Below are 20,738 nucleotides of genomic sequence, written 5' to 3' on the forward strand. Positions count from 1 at the left end.
TTGGGACGGGGGTCACCGTGGCACAGCCCTTGCTCATCGGGCTCCAGTGCGGGGAGGCCACCGCCAAGCATGCCAGGCCCCTCCCTGCTGGGGAGGCAGCACTCACTTGGACATCTTTCTGCGCTTTCTCTCCTCAGCCTTGGCCTTCTGGGCAGAAGTCAGGCTCTCCGCCTCAGCCAGATTGTCCACAGCGATGGCCAGGAAGACATTGAGCAGGATATCTGAGGTCATCCTGCTAAGGAGTCTTGGGTTGTGGATGAAAAGGAAGACTCTGGGGTCATAGTCCCACCCTGTCCAGTGGTTGTTAGGGCTTAACCCCACTGCCTTGGTGGGCCTGTGAGAGGGTCTCTTGCCAGAGTTACCACACGGGATGGCATGGGCCCGAGGACACGGACGAGCATCCGCAGGGCAGCCTGGCTGCATGGGGGTACCCATGATGGGCCTCGAGTGCCCCCCCATTTCCCATCCACGACTGATCCCAGCTTCCACACGGGGCTGAGTGGGGAGCCTATGAGGCACTGTCTGAGAGAGTCATGCTCGGCACCCATGAGCTCCAGGAACACTGGCTCCCTCCCTCCCCAGCCCCCAACTCATAATACCTAACAAATGCCATGTATAGACCTCAGAACCCCCGGGGCCTGCTGGCTCTCTCTGCCCCAACCACCCCACCCTTCCATTTGCTTGTCTCATTCTCCAGCTCCTCTTCCCTCATTCCTCCCTGCCTACCTCCCAAACCTTCGGACCAGGCTGCCTACCAACCTCATGGCCCTACAGCCAAACCTTGTCCTTCCTACCTGCTCCAGGCTCACCAGCCTCTCTAGGAAGAAATCTGCCCACCTGTAACCAGTCACCTCTGTGATTCTTGAACATTCCTGGGGGGGAGAGGGGAATTCTCCTACAGCTCTCCCTGCAATTGCTATTCGCCATGTCCTAGCCTACCCACCCTGCCCCATGAGTCTGGGGGCTCCCCTCCAGCCAGAGGGCCTGTTGCTTGGCATGTGCGTGCCCAGGACCCCCGTTTTCAGGGCCTCGCCCGCCCCCACCCATAGCTCTTTTCTGAGCCCTGCCCCCAAGGGGATACAATTGCCACAGACGAAAAGGATGATGAAATAAACACACACGAGCACCCCGGGGTAGGACGGTCCGCCGTAGGCCATGATCCCATTGTACATCATGGAGTTCCAGTCTTCACCGGTCAGGACCTAGGGGGAGAGGGAGCACAGTGAGGGGAGGGGGTCGCAGAGGGTCTCCAGAGTCCTCTCTCAGGACTGTGTGGTCCCAAAGGCCCCTAGACCTATCCTCTCTCTTCATCCACGACCAGGATGAAAGGCCCCTGTTCCCCTCCTGGAACCTCTTCCAATGGTCAGAAATCCTACTGTTGCCTCTCCAGAGCCAAGGGGTCTGTCTGTGGGGTCACCACCTCCCTGTGCTCTGTTCCTAATGCCTAGGCTTAACCGTACGGCCCCCACCCAGGCCTCCTGGCATCCCAGCCTCCAGAGCTAGCGTGAAATGTCAGGTGCCTCGTCACATGTGATGCCCAACCAGCCACAGGGTGATTGGAAGAGAGGGTAGAGTCATCTGGAAGACCCGCCAATGGCCACACACGGCCCTTCTCACGGGTACGGACTGAGGTTCCCTGGTGAGTGCCGGCCCCGCACAGAGGAGCGTTTCTCGGCTCTACACTGAGGAAGCTCCTCCGGGGAGGCCCAGGGCTCTGAAGGCCTCAGGTACATCCCAGCCACGCTCCTCTGGGCGGTTTCTCGCGAACATGAACCGAGCCATATCTTTGCGGTGAGAAATGGTTGGCATTTCTCTGGGGCTTTTTCAGTCTTGTTGGGGGAGAGCTCACTGGCTGACTCTGTGCTCAGAGACGGGAGTAGGGCACGGGAGAGAAAGTGGGCCGCTAGACTGCACTCAGTCAGTATCAGTGACCCTGCCATGGGCCAGCGCCCTGCTAGGTACCAGGGACAAAAACAAATAGGACAAACCGGGCAGAGCTCCCAGCCTCCGGAGGGTGCAGGAGACCAACAGCAGCTATTACAATGGAGAGGACACAGGGGAAGAGGACAGCCTGCAGAGGGACCCCGAACTCATGTCAGCAGATCTGAGAAGGCTTCCTGGAGGAGGTGATGCCTCCCCTGCTCTTGGAGGACAAGTGGGATTCAGCACCTGCAGTGTTGAATCCTGGAATCCTGAATCTTGAATACCTGGAAGACGCTGATGAGGGCCTGCGGAAAGTTGTCGAAGTTGCTGCGCCGAACCTCCGTGTCCTCGAAGTCGTACCTTCCCCCGAAGAGCTGCATGCCCAGCAACGCGAAGATGATGATGAAGAGGAAGAGCAGCAGCAGCAGTGAGGCGATGGAGCGGATGGAGTTGAGCAGGGACGCCACCAGGTTGCTCAGAGACGTCCAGTACCTGAGGGCAGAGGGTCGCAGGTGCAGAGGAGCCGCGCCCCCTCCCCGCGTCCCCCTCCGCGGAGCCCCTGAGGTCTGGCCAGGCCAAGGCAAAGGCTCAGGCCTGAGGGGACGCAGAGGGAGAAGGGGCAGCCTCTGGGCCTCCGGGAGGCTCCGGGACGGAGGCCAGGCACCCACTCTTTCTGTCCGTCCTAGCATTTGTCATGGTTTGTCGTTTCATGTTCCTTTGTGCGATTGCCGGCTAATTTCCGGCCACCCCACCAGAATGTGGACCCCAGGAGAGTAAGGACCACCTCTCTCCCTTGCACCCTTGCACCCCTGCACCCCCTGTGCCTAGCACAGTCCCCAGCTCAGGCAGCTGCTCAATAAACCCTGGGAAGCCGATGAGCCCGTCTCTGCTCCCTCCCTCTTTATTCTTTATTCTCCCTCCTCATTTCCATCCCCTTTCCCCACCTCTCCTTTCCTCTCATCTTCCTCCCCTTCCTCCTTTTCCCATACTCTTCTTGTCCTCTTTCCTCCCTCCATGCCACGTGCTGCACCCCTGCCCTGTATCCCTGCCCGGATGGTAAGAGGTAAGAGGGAAAAAAATTAAGGAAAGAGGTCAAAAGGGGAAAGACATTTCTTTCAGGGAAAGAGGGACGTCCTGGGGAAGAGGCCACCCGTGAACTTGCCCAGACCCCAGACCACGGAGACGGAGCCCCTGCAGAGCAAACCAGGTTACGCTGTGGGTGTGGGGCCGCTGGAGCCGCGCCCACCCTCCCGGCGCTCACTTGGTGATCTTGAAGATCCTGAGGAGGCGGATACAGCGCAGCACGGAGATGCCCAGGGGGCTCATGGCGCCCGATTCCACCAGCAGGATCTCCAGGATGCCGCTGCACACGACGAAGCAGTCGAAGCGGTTGAAGATGGACATGAAGTACTGGCGCAGACCCAGCCCATACATCTTCATCAGCATCTCGATGGTGAAGAGGGCCAGCAGCACGCGGTTGGCTACATCTGCGGGGTAGGGGTGGGGGGGCCAGCCTCAGCATCACTCGCTCTCTCTCCCCCTGCCCTGTCTCCAGGCCACGACCTTGGCTGAGCCCTCCGCCCCAACCCCCCTCGCTGAGTTTCCAAAGCATCATCCCTTTTCCACTCTCAAAATCCGTAAAACCTGGCGAATGCCCATTGAGGGAATGCTGATGTAAGTTTCTCAAATGCTAAGCCATACCATGTTTATCATAAGGGAGTTTCATTATTTTCATTTTGGCTTAAGTTCATTAAGCCCTGCCATAGTTTCATTACTGTACATGTCCTTCTCTCCTGTTGGAGGAGGGGGTCCTCCTCCTATCAAAGCCAACCTGTCCACCTGTGCTTTGCTCACCAGCACCCCCCAACCCCTCTCTCATGAAATCCACTGCCAATGATCACTTCTCTTTCCTATGTGTTTAACTTCTCCTTTCAACTGGATTCTCCCATCACCATTTTTAAATGCCGAAGTCTTTCCGATTGTCCCCGTAGCTCCTGCCCCAGCTCTCTCCTCCCTATCACGGCCAGACTTCCTAGAGAGCTATTGACTTGGATCCCTTCATTTCTTCCTACCCTGCCCTGCTCCATTTGCTCTCTAAGTCATACCTAACTAGGTCTACCTGATCACTCCACCAACAGACTCTCTCAAGGTCACCAATGACTTCCAGGTCACTAAATCCAAGGAGCACTAATTTAACCCTCATTTTACCTGATCTCACAGAAGCCCTAGGCACTGTTGACCACTCTTGCTTTTTCAAATATTCTCTTTCCTTAGCTTCTGTAACCCTATATCCTTCTGGATTTCTTCTACTTCTCCTGCTTTTCCCAAGCTTCCTCTGCAGATGTAATTCTTTACCTAACCATTGGATGCTGGCCTTGAGCTATACATTTAGTATATATATCTTCTGATGATCTGGGGATGTCTTCTAAGACTGTAGCTTCAGTGGCCATCCCTGCCAATGACTCCCAGATTTTAATTCTTCAACATAGACCTCTCCATTGAGTTCCAGACCTATTTTGCCATCTGCCTCCTTGACATTTCCATTGGGATATCTCAAAGGTACCTGAAACTCAACATGCCTAAGACTAAGTTGATGAGTAATGGAGTAGTACCCATCCTCCTCCACCTCCAAATATACTCAGCCATTGATTGCCTTCCCCATCTCAGTAAGTGGCACTACCATCCATTTATCTGCGGAGGCCAGGAACCTCAAGTCTCTGACTCCTTTGGGTGGGCGGTACTCAGACAATGCGTTGGCAACGCCTGACACATTCAAAGAGCTCTCAAGAAGACTGGTGGCAAATTTCTCCCTACCTCCTTCCCATAGAAAAAGACAGTCTTCTTTTCTACTTATATTCCTTCTTTAATCTTTTTCATCATTTTAAACATAGTGTCTTTTGTGTTGTCCTACTACCTCAGGCTCCCAGGGTTGCTCCTTCCTGTTGGTTGGGCTTGATACTTCTTCCTCCAGCTGGACCTCTTCCTTATCTGTTTTGCAATTGTTTTGTTGTAAGCTCTTCTTTGGGAAATGCTTTTTCCCTGCAGGAATTCTGTATGCCTTGGTTTGAGAAGCATCCCTAAAGGATGGCGTATGTTTGCTTCTGCTGGGCACCACAGGGTTTTCCCTTGCCTCTGACTAGTTTTTTATGTTACTGTCTTAGCTTAGGATCCCTACACCATCTGGAACAGTACAAATTGGAGCCCATACATATAGGGCACAGATTGGATTTCAATTTTTTCACCTGAGACATTTTTCCTTATTCCCAGAGCCTCCAGCATGGATAAACTTCCACCTTCTTTCCCCAGCCCGATGCGGTGAGATTTTTGCTTCCCTCACAGAGGGGTAACCCTAAGCTCTGGCTCTATCCAGGGGGTCAGTTCTGTTCCTCACCTGACCCAGGCTCTGGGCCCCCATCTCCTGTCCCTGCCCGGTCATTAAGAACCCAACTGCCACTCTTTAGGGTTTAGCTCTAGGTCTAGAATGTTCCTGGAAATCAATTCATGAGCTCATTGCCTCTGGCTTTCAGTGGTTTCTTCATTTCTGCCATCTAGAGACTTCCTTGTCTTTCTTTGAAATATTGTTATTATGACTTAAGCAGCACTGACACGTGTCTACACTTGGAGGGCACTTAGTTTGGTCCGCCATGTTGGGACTGGTCTCCTTGTTCTCTTAGTCTCTGCCTTTTCGTAGTTCAGAGCTCCACAGGCAGAGGAACATCTATCGTGGGGATGAGGCTGACTTGACTTCCACCAAAACTGATCCTTCAGAAATTCTGGTCTGATCGTGTTATATGTCTGCTGACAACTTTTCATTAGCTTCCCATCACCCAAAGTTTAAAGTCCCAATATTTTGCTCAAGTATTTAAGGGCCTCGACACGCAAACACCCCTCCCGCTGCTCTCAGTCACATACGAAGTTCTTACAGCTCCCTGAATTCACCATACTATTCTATATCCTCATGTCTTTGCATATGCTGTTCCTTCTGGGGGAATCCTCCCTTCCCTTTGACTGCTGGGGGCTCATCTACTGATTCTTTAAGGTCCATGGAGCTCCAACATTCCTCCCCTATAATCCTCTTACTGTCCCATATTTGCTTGTATGGTTGCCCTCCCTATGTGGACTTGACATTCTTCATGAGCATCTATCTTCTCCTCTAAATACACTCCTGGAAGGCAAGAGCCTATTAATTCTCTCTGCATCTGAATTCACTGTCTATGCCTTACATATACCATGCATGCAATAAATAGTTGGTGAAAGACTGCTGTTTCGGCAGTAGAATTTGAACTTGGATGTTTGGAGTTCTAGATTGCTGGTAATCCTTATGCTCAGTATCTGAAATTGTAATCATTTACCCAGATACCTGGGCTTCCCAACTGGTTGCTGTTATTGCCCCTGGTGATGCCATGAGGAAAATAGTATTACCAGCCTCTAATTTCTAGAAAACAATGTCAATATCTCCATGACGTCTTCTGCCAAACCTGAGGTGCTACTGGCTGGCTTTGGCCATTGGCCACATCTGTCCCCACATCTGTCCCCTTTCTGGCTTCACTCGGTTGTGTCTCACCTTGCAAGTGGGTCAGCCACAGAGGCTGGTTGTGGTGCTCAGAGGCAATTGACAGGGTGTTGAGGGCAACGACCAGGATCACCAGCCAGTAGAAGACTTTGGACTTGATCACGTCATGGCACTTCCAGCGAAAGATGCGGTTCCACTGCCTCCAGTGGCGACTGGGAGAGGAGACACGGGATGGGGGAGGCAAAGAGCTGCTTTGCTCTGAGCTCCCCCCCTTTCTGGGATTGCTTTCCGACAGGCTCCAGACTGACTCCATCCGATTGCCCACTCTCTCCTCTGGCCACATGGGAGACGCTAAGGGCGTGAGCCGCAGGGCCAGACTGATTTAAAATCTTGCTTCCTACTTGTGAAGCTCTTCCTCTTTCAAAGGAGAAAAACAATGATCCCAGGAATTAGAGATAATGCAAGCAGAATGCTTAGCACAGTGCCCGCCATGGAACAGGGGCCCCACACGCTTGCATTTTAAAAAAAGCACACGGGGTGGGGGGGTGCATTTTGTTCATTAGAAAAACAATTGTGTAATGGATTAGTCATATCTGGTGTTGGTGAGGGTGTGTGGAAAGGGCACTGCCACGATCATTGCAACATTTTTTGGAGAACAATTTGGCAGCATTGACCAAGGTTTAAAAATATATGTGCTTTGATCCAGAAATTCCATTTCTAGGAATCTGCCTGCTGGAAATGTTCATACTTATGCAGGACTGTTCCTACAGTGCTGTTGGCATTGCCAAAACCAGCAAAGATTAATATTTTGTGGTATATTCATCCTGTGGACTAACACTCAAAGATACACCAGACAAGTTAAGCCATCCAGCCACGGACAGGCATGGAGGAAACTTAAAGGTCTATCACTAGTTGAAAGAAGCCGGTCTGGACAGGCTACGTGCTGTACGATTCCAAATATATGACATTCTGGAAAAAGCAAAACTACAGAAACGATAACAACCTCAGGCTGGGGGAGGAGGGATGAGTACGCGGAGCACAGAGCATTTTTAGGGCAGCGAAAATACTCTGAATGATATTAGAATGATGAATCCATGTCATTACACATTTGCCCAAACCCACAGAGGGGACAGCACCCAGAGGGAGCCCCAAGGTACACCACAGCTTTCTGGTGGGCGATGTTGATTAATGGGCGGTGCCTGTGTGCTGACAGGGGGATATGAGAAATCTCTGGAACCTTCTGTTCCATTCTGCTGTGAACCTAAAACTGCTCTAAAAAAATTAAAGTCTTAAAAAAAAAAAAAGACACGTGCGTATGTATAAAAGTTGCCCTAAATAGATATTTTTTAAGTTAAAAATATGTTACTTGATACTATGTATATCTTCTTCATCAAGTGTTTGCCAGGACCTCCTGTATGCTGGGCACTGTTCTAGGCTCTGTAGCAAGGGTAGTTAGCATAAGGAACCCTGCATGTAAAAAGCCAAGCCAAACAAAAAAACCTAGAGAGTGTGTGTGTGTGTGTGTGTGTGTGTGTGTGTGTAAGAGAGAGAAAAGCATAGCAAAGGTCTTGAAGGGATATGCATCTGTTACCATGGTTACCTCTTTGAAGGGCAGTGGGGACCATCATCTTTTCTTTGATGTATTTCTCTGTTTGATCTTCCAAACTCACAAGTGGGTATGAATTTGGAAGAGGAAGCAGCCAACCAAACAAACACACCTTCCTCTTGAGACAAAGACACTTGAGTCTGGAGCCTCCCCTTGTCTCCAGAGTCCTGGGGCGGCCAGCGTCCTTCCTGAACACCTCTCTGTGCTCCCTCTTTGCAGCACACAACTTCCCTCCTCCTGAGCAGAGCTTTCTAGGACTAATTGTCCCACCAACGCCACTCTGATCACAGGGTAACAGCCAAATTCTCTCCCTTGCCCCCTGGCAGGCTCCCACTTTCTTCCCAATGTAGTATATAATTAGGTCATCTGCTGAGTGGCCTCTGGTTGCCCTAAAGTACGGCGAACGTGACTCTAAGGTCCAGTAAATGGGGACCAGTAAATGGGTTCTAACTCCCTATCTCTGGAAGTTCTGAGGATGGGAAGACTCTGGGGAGAAGGGGATACTCACACAAACTGAATGATTTTGTTCAAGCCCTCGATTTCATACAAGCTCTCTGTGTCAGAGCCTCCTTCATCCAAAGACAACTTCCCTGGGAACAAGAGAGAAAGAGTGGACCAGTCTTCTGGGCCCCTCTGCGCTAGACACACCTGGAAAAGGGGCCATTGACTGGAGACATCTGTGACAACGGACCCTAGGCAGGCCTGGATCCCTGTGTGTTTGGGCCCAAGAAAGAGCCCACACCTGGGCAGGGGGTAGTTATGGACAGGTAGTATGGTGCTTTGTACTCTAGGAAGAGCCCCGGGCACACCCGGATGCCATCATTTCCAGGTGTAAGGCTTTAGGCAAGTCACTCGCCCTTTAAGGGCCTGAGTTCTCTTACCTGCAGCATGGCAACGTTATACCGCTCCGTGGGCCTCCCAGGCTTGCAGGACATTCCCTGACTCAGTGCTCCCAGTGGGCACTGACTGCGTGGGGCAGCTTAGGGGTGAGGAGGGCATGCTGACCATGCCTTTGGGCCCAAACCTTCTCTCAAGTCCTCAACATCCATGACCTCGCCCTGCGTGATCCAGCTCATGTAGCCCCGCAGGTCCTCCTCCAGCTGCTGCTTCTCCCGGAGCTTTTGGAAGGTTCCCCTGGACTTGGCCTTCTCCCGCTCCTTGGTGAATTCCCTAAAGTGGAACAGGGGAGACGAGGGAGGGAGGAGAAAAGGGAAAGGGGGTGGAGGAGGACTGAGTGTCCCAAGGACAGAGAGAGCACATTCTGTGGCTGGGTGTGCCCCCGCCTTCTGGTCCAGGGGGTCACCTGGGGTCCAGGTGTCCTTCCAGGCGGTGGAGGGGCAGCCACTCTCCCGCCCCCTCACCATCCCTCCCCCCCCCACCACCAGGCAGCCTGCCTTTCTCATTGCTTTCTGCTCCTCCCATCTGATATTTTATCGTATATCATCTTGGGGTTTCCTTGGATATTAAGCGTTAATGACATGACAGCCCATTGCCCTCACAGAATCAGCCACGAACCTTCACATTCTCCATGCTGCCCAACCTTGAAGCTACCTGAGAAATGTAGCTGGGCTTATAGACCCAAACCCTGGAGGGAATTCTCCTGAGTCTAGAAGAAACCATGTGGCACCACTGGAAGGAAGGGACCTGAGGGCCAGTGAGCAGTCTTCTGACCAGCAGAGGCAGCCCTTGGCCTCTAAGCAGGGTCGGGGGAGGGGGAGACTGGAGCACGGTGCTGGGCTTGTGACATGAGCACCTCAGCCCTCAGCACTGGCCCCCAGGGGATGAGCACAGGCAGGGGCTCTGGACCTTTCCATGCTGTGGATCCTTGGGTAGTTCCACAAAACGTATGGGTCCCTCCTCAGAATAATGTTGTAAAATACACAACATAAAACATTCTCACTGCAAAGGAATCGATTATATTAAAATACAGTTACTGAACTATAAGGAAATCGTGATAAAATACCACATATGTTTCTTTATTAACTCATTAACTAGCAAGGTCTGGTTGCCAACCTAACAACCATTACAGTTTCAAAGTAGTAGGGAGTGTAAGCACTCTTTGCAACATTTGTAATGGGACACGTGGTTTCTACTGGGACAAGTCAGAGTCACTGCTAATAACACTACTGTGGCATGTGGTCTCCAAGCCTGATAAAAGGAAACACTGAACTTCAATTAGAGTTAATAAAAAGCAAAGACAAGTTCTTCTTATTCAAGTTCATGGAACCCCCTGAATTCTGCCTACACAATGCCTGGGGGGAAGCTTCTGGGGTGGGGTGATGGCAGTGGGGAAGTGGGCACATGGTCACTTCCAGACTGTCCACTGTGGTTGGCGGGCGGGAGGCAGGAGCCCTCACAGAGAATACCTCTCTCATTAATAATGACTGTCAGTACTTAGTGCTCGTTATGTTCTCAATTCTAAGTGCTTTGTATGTATTAGCTCATTTTCTCCTCCCAACAACCCTATGAGATTATTCACATTGGAAGGATGTGGACCTGAGGCACAGAGAGGTTAGGTAATTAGCTAAAAGTCACACAGCCCTCAAGCAGTAGTGTAAGGATTTAAGCTCCAGGGCCTGGCGCCTCACCGGAAGGCTACACTGACCCATGATGCCAAAGCATCAGCTGCCTCCAGGGGCAGGAGGCTGGGGTCTCAGGGGCTTCACTCAGAGGGAGTGGGGGTGCAGAGGGACCAAGGAAGAAAGGATGGGAGAAGGCTGGAGCAGAAGGAAAAAAATAAAAATTAAGGGGCTCCTACCTTTATCTTCAATATCCCCCTTGCTAACCTGGGAGCAGGCTCTTGGCAACAGGGATAAGTGGAGGTTCTAACCCACATCTCCCTGCCCTGGTCCTCCTCCTCCTCTCACTCCTCTTTCTTCTCTACCCCCTACTCTCTTTGTCCCTCTGGCTCTTCTTCTCTCCCCTCCTCCCCCCACCCTGCTGCCCCTTCTCCCTCCCACCTTCCCTCCCTCTTCTCCTCTCCCATCTCCCCTTTCCTCCCAGCTGCCTGTGAGCTTCCTTACCCGCTCAGGACACCCAGCACCAGGTTGAGAATGAAGAAGGATCCCAGCAGAATGAGGGTGACAAAATAGATCCAGGGCCACTCGTTCCCGATGGCATCATTGACCTGGTCCAGACAGAGGTGTGAGTCCCATTCACACCTGAGGACTCATATCCTGACCTGAGGACTCACGTCCCCTTCCGGACTCAGGATTCTCAGTCTCCACCTGACCCTGGGGGAGAAGGAGAGAGGCCATCTGGGCCCAGTGAGGGGACACTCCTCCCTGCAAAGCCCTAGGGCCTGGAGTTAGAAGGGCTTCTCAAAAGGAGCCTTGCTGATTGTCCACTTGGCCCAGACACGATTCACCCATTTCTCCCTCCAGCCATCCACGTCCCTGGCTCAGCTCTCTCGTACACTCTCCCCCCAGGTGGTTTCTTGACAGCTAAGACTTTTCAAAGTAGAAGAAGCACAAAGAATTCTTGGACTGAGCGTGGCCAGCTCGTTCATGAACAAGCTCTGTGACCCTAGACAAGTCACCTAACATCTCTGAGCATTATCCCATCTGTCCACGGGGATGATGCTATGTGCTTGCCCCTCACAGACTTGTAGCAGAGGTGAAATAACACATGTGACAGGCCTTTGAAATGTTTGATAATTTGCTCCCATAATATGAGCTTATAAGAACTATTCGTACTAATCCTTTCTATTTGCAAAGCATCTGACAGTTTGACAACCTTTGCCTCAACAGGCAGTGTCACGTGTGGTTAAGAGTTCTGGGATCAGAGCCAGATGGATGAGTTCAATTCTTGGATCTACTGCTCGCTAGCTCCATAACTGCTGGCAAGTTACTGAACCTCTCTGAGCCTCAGTTTATTCATCTATAAAGTGGGAACAATGCCTTCCGTGGTGGGAGGATTAAATAAGAAATGCAAACTAGCTCCGGATAACACCAAACAAATAATATACTCCAACAAGGAAACTAATGTAGCATTGACCATGTTGCTGGCACTGTTACAATTCAGCTAATCTGCCTAGTAACCTGTAACTACCCTGTGATGTAGTGGTATTTTTATTTTATAGGCAAGGAAAGTGATACCTAGTGATATTTATATCAGAAAGCAGTCTTGCTCTGGGGCAAAACGGACTCAAAGGGCCCTTCATCCCTCAGGAAATCTGAGATTCGAGGTCATCAGGAATGAGCCACCCATGGGCAGCTTTCGGGAAAAGTTAGAAAAGTTGAGACAGAACCCCTGGATTCCTGGTTTCCTCTCCTCACCCACCTCTTAGGTCCCGCACAGACAAGTTGTACCTTGGGAACTGCCCAGAGGATACTGGGAAACACACACTTGGGGACATGCACCCTATGTAGGTTTCCCAGGGAGGGGTGAGAAGGAGCAGCAGACATTAGAGTCAGACGAACAGCACCACCACCACCCCGGCCGTCCCTAGAACCTGGGGATGAAGGTAGGGGGCTCTGCAGCCGCAGGGGCCAGACCCACCCAGTAGAGAACGTCGGTCCAGCCCTCCATGGTGATGCACTGGTACACGGTGAGCATGGAGAAGCCGAAGTTGTCGAAGTGGGTGATGCCGTGGTTGGGCCCTGGCCAGCCGCCCCGACACTCGCTGCCGTTGATGGTGCACGGGCGCCCCGATCCCGTCCTGGCGCAGGGTGAGGGCTTCTCGTTCTCCACTGTGGCCACGATATCTGGAGGCAGAAGGCAGTGCAGGCATCAGATTGGAAGTGTGGGTGGACAAGAATGGGAGAAGAGTCATCTGCGATTACTGAGGACTAGGTCTAGAGCTCACTCAGCCGGAAATGCAAAGGAGTGCTCCCCAGGAGCATACGGAACTGGAGGAGGAGGACTGCTGGGGCCCCAGCCGGCGGTGGGTGTCTACAGGCAGCCGCGATGGTATCTTGGGCCCTCCGGCCCCTCATTAGAGGGTCGTCTTCAAGGATTAATTTCCTATGAAGTACCACTTGTGTAGCAAGGGTAACGTGAATGTCATGTCTACCCACAGAACTTTAAAAAAGGAGGCAGCATTGTGGCTGGGGTGGAGGTGTGAGGGTGGGGCCACCCATGTTCTGACTTGAGTTCTTTCTGGAAGCCATATGGAGATGTCCCAGTGGGACTGAGATGAGCTGCCCTGAGACATGAAGTTTTAGGGGCAGGGGTCTGCTCCTAGCAGGCGTTCCCAACAAGCTGCAGTCCCCTCTGTGTCCCTGGGTGGTGCTCATATTGTCTCTAAAATCCTTCAGTGTCGATGACATCCTGGGTCCCCTTTTATCTTGGGATGTTTTTGTCTCCTATTGTGTTCAGAGATTCGATGAGCTCATCAGAGCTGGAATGCCCTACCTCACCCATATTTACCAGGTTGGCTCAGTCTTCTAGAGATGGGAGAGGAGAACATTGATGAATTCTGAGCTCTGAGTGGGTCCCTGACCCCTCAAGTCAGGTAACTCCCATCCCAGAAAGATTTTGGAGCACCACTGGCCAGCACTGGTCAAGAATGCATGAGGACACCAGGTGAGACCTCCAGGTCTCAGATTTGAAGGTTGTGATAAAGTCTCCTTCTCGGGGCACCTGGGTGGCTCAGTGGGTTAAAACCTCTGCCTTCGGCTCAGGTCATGATCCCGGGGTCCTGGGATCGAGCCCCGCATTGGGCTCTCTGCTCAGCAGGGAGCCTGCTTCCTCCTCTCTCTGCCTGCCTCTCTCCCTACTTGCGATCTCTGTCTGTCGAATAAATAAAATCTTAAAAAAAAAAAAAAGTCTCTTCTCTCTGTTTGGATAAGGCTCATTATAGGACTTAGATTGTTATAGGAACAAGTAGGGGCTGAGCTGGGAGAGAACTAGGAATGGAACCACCAAAAGCTCTATCAGAGTTCACTGCCTTGTCTTGGATTTGGACCTCGGGCTGCCTGTCCCCTTGTCAGTGGGTCTGGGGAAGTGAGGAGTGTCCTGCGACACTGTGGATCTTGGCAATCTTGTCCATCCTGGGTTATTCTGGTTAGTTCGAGTCTGGGCTTTCGGTGGGAGGAATTGTCCTAATAGAAGTCCCCTCTTTCTTATGCCATGTTCAGTTCCTGTAGACCCCAGTAGAAGTTAGGCTCCTAACCAAGAGAGACTGACACCACCGGCGGGCAGCACTGAGTCTTAGAGTGGGGGACCCACACCCTTTCAGGGCACCTACCTGGTCAAAATAATTTTTTTTTAATTTTTAAAGAAAGATTTTATGTATTTATTTGGTGGAGAGAGAGCACAAGCAGGGGGAGCTGCAGGCAAAAGGAGAAGCAGACGCCTCACTGAACAGGGAGCCAGACATCAGGCTCGACCCCAGGACCCTGGAATCATGACCTGAGTTGAAGGCAAACAGTTAACCGACTGAGCCACCCAGGTGTCCCTGGTCAAAATTATTTTTATAAGCATGCCAAGACATTATTTCATCTCCCAGTCTTTCAACAAATGCAGAGTGGAGTTTTCTAGAGCCTACATGACGTGCGATTTCACGACAGACAGAACACAGAAGCAGCTGTGTGAATCTAGAAGATTCTATCAAGCCAAGTCATTAAAGAGATTTAGACAAAATGTAAGAAGTACCTTTCTTTAAGTATTCTTGGTTTGGAAAAATATAGTTATTTTTCATACGATATCTATGTTCCTAAGTAACGGGCTTATCACTGTTCTTTTAAAATGAATTCATAAATTAATATTATGACATTTTCCTCAATTTTCCTATCTATGGATATCAATGAATATCAGAAACTAAAGTTCATATCAACAAAGGCTCTTTGGGGTCCCTAATAATTTTTAAGAGTGTAAGGAGTCTTGGGACAAACAGTTTGAGAACGGCTGCTTTGGAAGGCTTGGCTCAAGTTCATTTGAACCTCAAGGTATGTTCTCTCTGATAACCCTACAAATGACCCTTCGGCTCTTGGTTGTTTTCTTGGGATTCCCTTTAGACACCAATCTGTGGGGCCCTGCTTGGAGGGGCCGCTCAGATCAAAGCAAAAAAAGGGCTGCAAAGAAAAGTACAAATAGAAATTCAGGCTTGTCCCGAGTCCGCATCTCAGTCCACAGCTGGCCCAGAAAGCCCAAGGATACCACGCTGGTCCGGGCTGGTCGTGCTGTAGATTAAACCGTGGCCCAGTCCTTGGCCCACTTCCCTTGATCATTGACCTTAGCAGACCTGTCCTTGTCCAAGAGCGACCCATTCCTCAGGATAACCGGTGGGGGAAGCAATGACCTAGTTGCGGGGTCCTTCACGGCTGAGGTGGCCGTCCCTTTTGAGTTGCCCTAGGGCCACTCCCTCCTCCCCACGGCCCTGCGAGCTCACCTGTCCCAATGAAGTAGCAGGTCTTATGCATCTTGCCTTTGAAGAGCTCCAGCCCGATGATGGCATAGATGATGACCATGAAGAGGACGAGCAGGGCGATGTGGAACAGGGGCAGCATGGCCTTGAAGATGGAATTGAGGACCACCTGCAGGCCTGCAGAGGGGGAGCAGGGAGGAGAAAAGGAGAGTCATCTCCTCTCTTTGGCTCCTGGCCCTTCCTCTCTCTATATCCTGGGAAGCCTCGGGGACAGCAAGGTGGGAGGGGGGCCCAGGGCTGGGCAAGGGAATGGGCTGGGAGAGGAGGAAGGGCATCTGAGGGGCACTGGCACCCACTCGGCACCCCGGACACCAGCCGGAGGGGTCTGAGCACGCGGAAGGCTCTCAGGGCCTTGACATCCAGACCAGCCCCTTTGCTGCTCATCGGGGCTGTGTTGCTTTGGATGACGTTAACCTGTTCCAGAATCACGGTGAAAACCCTAGAGTGGAGAAGAGGGAGAGAAGAGGGTCAGATAAGCCCTTGTTCTGTGGGTCTGGAACCCCGTGTCCCATCTGTGCTCAGGGGACACTGTGGAAAAGCCTAGCAGGAAGTGATAACTCTCATCTACCACTAACTCAGATTTGGTGATGCCTGTCTGGAAAATTTCATTAGAAAAGATTCTGAGGCCAAGTTCAGACTCAGGGAAAAGAATACTAGATCCCGCTGAGATGTCTGGGTGCCGAAGGGAGTTGAAGTCCACGTGCCATGGGGACACACGGTCCCCGGCTGGGGAGTTGAGTGTACCCCATGGTGGGTTGAAGGTCACCAGCAGCGGTGCCCTCAGTGGGGACCCAGAGCAGAAAGCCAGAAGCTAGGTCTCTCCGTGAGGGTTCCTCGTGCTGTGCTTTCCGACAATGCCCTTTTATTTTCTTCCCTGCTCATCTGCTCCTCCTCTCAATTTACTCCAAGTCCCGTTATTGTTTAAAGGCCATCTCCAACCCTTCTTTATGAATCCTTCCTTTGATGACAGAACCTCTGGGACACTCTCCTGTGTCAGTACAATGAGGCACTGTGTGGTAGTGTCTTCTGACACTCCATTATTCTGTATACATTGGTCTTGGCCTCCCACCAAGGCAGCTCATTAAGAGCGGAGGCTGATTCACAGACTTCTGTTTTCCCCAGGGTGCCGAAGGGCAGTGTCATGGTTGAATAGCAAACTCTGGAACCAAGATCGCCTGGTTTGAGTCTTGGCACTGCCGCTGGCTGGCTCTGTGACAGAGGGCTGGTTGCTTGACCTCTCTGAGCCTTAGCCTCCTTAAATGGGAAAACTGAGATGGTTGAAGATCCTCAATGAGATGTTACATGTAAAACACATAGTAAGTGCTTGGTAAATGCTCCTGTTATAATGGTGGTTATTATGTTATGGACTGAACTATGCGCCCCTCACATTCATTCATATGTCGAAGCCCTGACCCTCAGTCCCTCAGAATGTGGCTATATTTGGAGACGAGGCCTTTTTAAAGACTGAAGTGAGGCTGTGAGGGTCGACGCCAAGCCTGTCGGACTGGTGTCGTTGGAAGAAGAGGGGATTTGGAGGCGCGAAGAAGCCCCGGGGGGAGCGTGCGCACAGAGGAAAGACCACAGGCTCATGGGGAGGAGGGGGCCACCCACCGTCCCAGGCTGCAGCCAAACCTGGTAACACCTTCATCTCTGGACCTCCAGGCTCCAGAGCCGGGGTAAGACAAATACTGTCGTTAGAGGCCCCCTGTTGGTGGGACTTTGTTATGGCAACCCTAGCCGACAAATAGAGGTTCCTAAATGTCCATCTTTGTGAACCCAGATAGCAGGTGCTTAGTACAGGACCATGGAAGACATGAATAAATGACAAAGGTTGAGAAATTTATAAACGTCCAGAAATTGCTGACCGCTGAAACCACGTCCATCATTTCCAACTGCGTGTGATGTGAGAACAAAGGAACGTGGAGTGTCTCGCTGGGGAAGGGGTGTGTGAGCTGGGAGTGCTTCACTCTCCCCCAGCACTGGCTGCATCTGAGTGGGAGCTGGCCCTTCCAGAGGCTGCCCCTGGTACAGTGCTGGGGTTCCATCTTGCTCTGGGAGGCTGGTGGTGGTGGGCACAGTGGTCTCAGAGATCCCCTCTGACTTCCAACCCCTCCACCCCCCACAGTGGGGCCTCACCCCAGGAAGACAATGATGAAGTCTAGCACGTTCCAGCCACTGCGCAGGTAGGCATCCTGATGGAATAGGAAGCCATAGGCAATGATCTTCATGGCGGCTTCAATCGAGAAAACAATGAGGAAGAAATACTCCAGTTTCTCCTATGGAAGCAAACACAGTTACACCACTCTTCTGTGCATCCTGAGTGCACCCTTGAGCCGATCTGACTTCCCCTCCAGGCAATGTTCCTTTGATGCGCCTGCCTCAGGACATTTGCACTGGTTGTTGCTTCTGCCTGGAATTCCTCTACCCTGATCCCCCACATCACCACCACACACCCCCACTCACCAGCTCCCTCCCTTCCTACAGCCCTTTACTCAAAATTCATCCCTCACCCAGGCCTTGCCTGGACCTTGACAAGTACAACTTGAGGGATCTCTGACATTTTCTGTTCCTCTGATCTGTTTTCGTTTGTCTTCTTAGCACTTACTCCTAGCTAAAAATACCACATATATTTTTATCTTGTTCATTTCCTATCTCACCCCCCTTGAACACAAACTCCATAAAGTGTGTGGATTTTTGTTCATTTCTTTCATTATGCCTCTTCCTGGGCCTAGACTCAGATGGATCAATGAATGGTCTGGGCAGCCCTCAAAGGGAAGGCTCCCGGTCGTTTCCGGTTTGGACATCTTTCTTCTGGCACCATCCTGAGGACTGACGGTAGGCATGGTGGCAGAGAAGGGGAGTGTTTGTCAGAACCCCAGATGGCCCTCTCTGGCTGATGTTACCAGGGTCTGACCTTTAACTGATTTGTCTGTGACCTCCCCTGCATGTCCTCCTGCCCCATACCAGCTGCCTGCAGGTGGCCACGTAATGGGCATGGTGCTTGCACTCAGGGTGAAGGGAATCAGGGCACACTGGGAATGGAGGAGACCCTGCAGGTAAGCGCCAATGGCTTCAGCTTAGCCCTGCCCTGCAGAATGCCTTGCTGACCCCTCCAGGTTCTGACCCTGGAGCCCAATCCTCTGATCCTCCCAGTTACCCCCTCCTGGACCCAGTCATCCTTCCCCCTTCTCTGAGCCCAAGAGAGTTATTTCTAAACGACAAGGCAGAGTCCCCTCTGCCAAGACTCTGGGCTGAATCTGCTCTCCTTGCAGCCGTCCAAACCCTGGCTTGGGGAATTCCAAGAGTCCAGCGCCCTACCCCTCCAGGTCTCCCCAAACAAGCCCAGTCTTCTGAGGGGGGGTCCGCCCAGCCTGCTGCTGGCAGGACCCAGCACTGCACAACCCCAGGAGGCACATAGAGAGAAGCTGGTTGGCCCTCTGGACCTGACCACCAAAGGGGCTCTGCCTCACCCCAAGCCCACTCTTACCCTTAGTCACCAATACCCACCCCAGGAAAGCCCCCCTACCAGGGCCTCTCCATCAGCACACTATGGAGGCACAACTCATACTATGAATTCATAGTTTCTTCATTCTGGATGGAGCCAGGTCAGGAGACAGATCACCCTATTAATAATCTGGAAGATAATTTATTTTTACTTCCGAGTGGCAAGTGTGGGAAGCAAGGGAACAAGTCGCCAAATGGTCCGTTGATATGGATATGGTCCTAGAAACCTCCCAACTTGTCATTCAGAGAATTTTCCTGAGAGCACAATTACCCCTTCTACACAGAGAGGAAAACTGAGACGCATATGGACTGAGCCTACTTTCCTTAACCTCACCCCTAATTCACCACACCAGTTTGTAATCCCAGAGCTTCCTTTCTCTTGTAGTCTTTTTCTGGAATGCCATTCTACTAACAGGCTTTGTTTGTTCATTTGTTTGTTTGAAGACTTATTTATTTGAGAGAGAGAGAGAGCATGAGCAGGGGGAGGGACAGAGGGAGAGGGAGAGAACCTTCAAGCAGACTCCCACTGAGGAAGGAGCCTGCCATGGGGCTCGATCCCAAGACCCCAAGATCATGACCTGGGCTGAAGCCAAGAATCAGACACTTGAACAACTGAGCCACCCCGGCGCCCCTAACAGGCCTGTTTATAGGAATCGTGCTCAACTCGACATGAGCTGGGGAATCACGGGACGCCTTGCTCCGTGAAGAGCCGCAAAGGGCCGTCTGGGCCACTCCCTGCCGAGGTGGAGTGGGGGGCAACCATGAAGGGTCTCCTTGGGATGGGCTGGCTCCTTCCGTTCCTATGCTGAGCAGGCTTCCTGGGAGTCAGGCACACTGTGAGGGACAAGAGTAAGGAGGAGGGTGAAGTCAAGTCAGCATTTACGTATTTAAGTGGCTACAGCCCCAGGGGCAAGATGGTTGAAGTGGGGATGGGGGGAGGGAAAACAGGGCCCAAAATAGTCACAGTGCTCACAGGCTGGGTGGCCAGCCACGTCCACGGGAGAGCCGCCTGCACCTGCCACTGCCTGTCTAGCAACCACCAGACCCGAGGGCGCTGGCTGAGGGCCCCCAGCCTCACATGGGGTCACTCGGCTTCCACAGGCTGTTACCTCTCCCTGCAGCACCCCTCCGAGCACTGGAACGGGGGCTCCTGGAGCTCTAACGCACTGCAGTGGGAGCCCTATGTGTGCACACAACATGGGCGCTCAGCCAGGAGGAGATGGAGGCAGGATATGTCCCTTCTTGAGTTCTGGGACAGTGCTGTCCATGTCACACGGGGTTGCCCCGCAGCCCCAGCAACCGGGGCTCAGTCTTTCACAAGGAATAAGGCACATTCATGCCACAGATGTTTATTAAATGCAGGGCTGGAGGCGGCCGGCAAGACCCGGCTCTCTCTCCCTAAGATCGAAGTTACCAGCCTTCCCTAAACCACCCCAGTTCCCTTCAGCACCCGCTTGAGAGGCCGCCATCAGCAGGCGGGAGGCCGCGGGGATCCGGCGTGCAGTGTCTCTTCTGCTCTGTTCTTTCGGACAACCTCCTAACCTCTTGCATCTCGGCTTCCTCGCTGTAAAACTGAGACCCGCCAACTACCCGGAAGAGCCATGGTGAGGAGTAAAGGGCCTCCTGCAAGGGGTGCCAGCAAATGACCTCGCACGTTCCAAATGCTCAGCAAATCAAGCCATTCTGATGAGAGAGACAGACCTGGGTGCCCTCGTGCAAGTCTGTTTTCTGCTCACGCCCTGTTCTCTCAGTTTCCGCAGGGCTGTGGTCTGAGGTCGCATCTGTGGGTGACTCACCGGGTCTCGGCTCAGTCCTGCCTTGAA

At 52.1% G+C, this 20,738-nt stretch overlaps 1 protein-coding gene across 3 annotated transcripts in view; it reads right to left on the reverse strand.

The window, feature by feature from the left end:
- CACNA1S (calcium voltage-gated channel subunit alpha1 S) overlaps positions 1-20,738 on the reverse strand; it is a 69,205-nt gene that overhangs the window by 34,389 nt on the left and 14,078 nt on the right. For all 3 annotated transcript variants that reach the window (XM_047705016.1, XM_047705015.1, XM_047705014.1), the window contains exons 3-14: positions 17,548-17,687; positions 15,708-15,850; positions 15,376-15,528; positions 12,543-12,748; positions 11,066-11,169; positions 9,067-9,212; positions 8,551-8,632; positions 6,488-6,648; positions 3,185-3,410; positions 2,208-2,415; positions 1,082-1,202; positions 107-221 (exon numbers count right to left, since the gene is read on the reverse strand). In XM_047705016.1, the coding sequence (XP_047560972.1) occupies positions 107-221; positions 1,082-1,202; positions 2,208-2,415; positions 3,185-3,410; positions 6,488-6,648; positions 8,551-8,632; positions 9,067-9,212; positions 11,066-11,169; positions 12,543-12,748; positions 15,376-15,528; positions 15,708-15,850; positions 17,548-17,687 (1,805 nt within the window). The remainder of the gene's footprint in view (positions 1-106; positions 222-1,081; positions 1,203-2,207; positions 2,416-3,184; positions 3,411-6,487; positions 6,649-8,550; positions 8,633-9,066; positions 9,213-11,065; positions 11,170-12,542; positions 12,749-15,375; positions 15,529-15,707; positions 15,851-17,547; positions 17,688-20,738) is intronic.

Source organism: Lutra lutra, chromosome 15 (assembly GCF_902655055.1).
Source record: "Lutra lutra chromosome 15, mLutLut1.2, whole genome shotgun sequence".
Classification (NCBI taxonomy): Eukaryota; Metazoa; Chordata; class Mammalia; order Carnivora; family Mustelidae; genus Lutra; species Lutra lutra.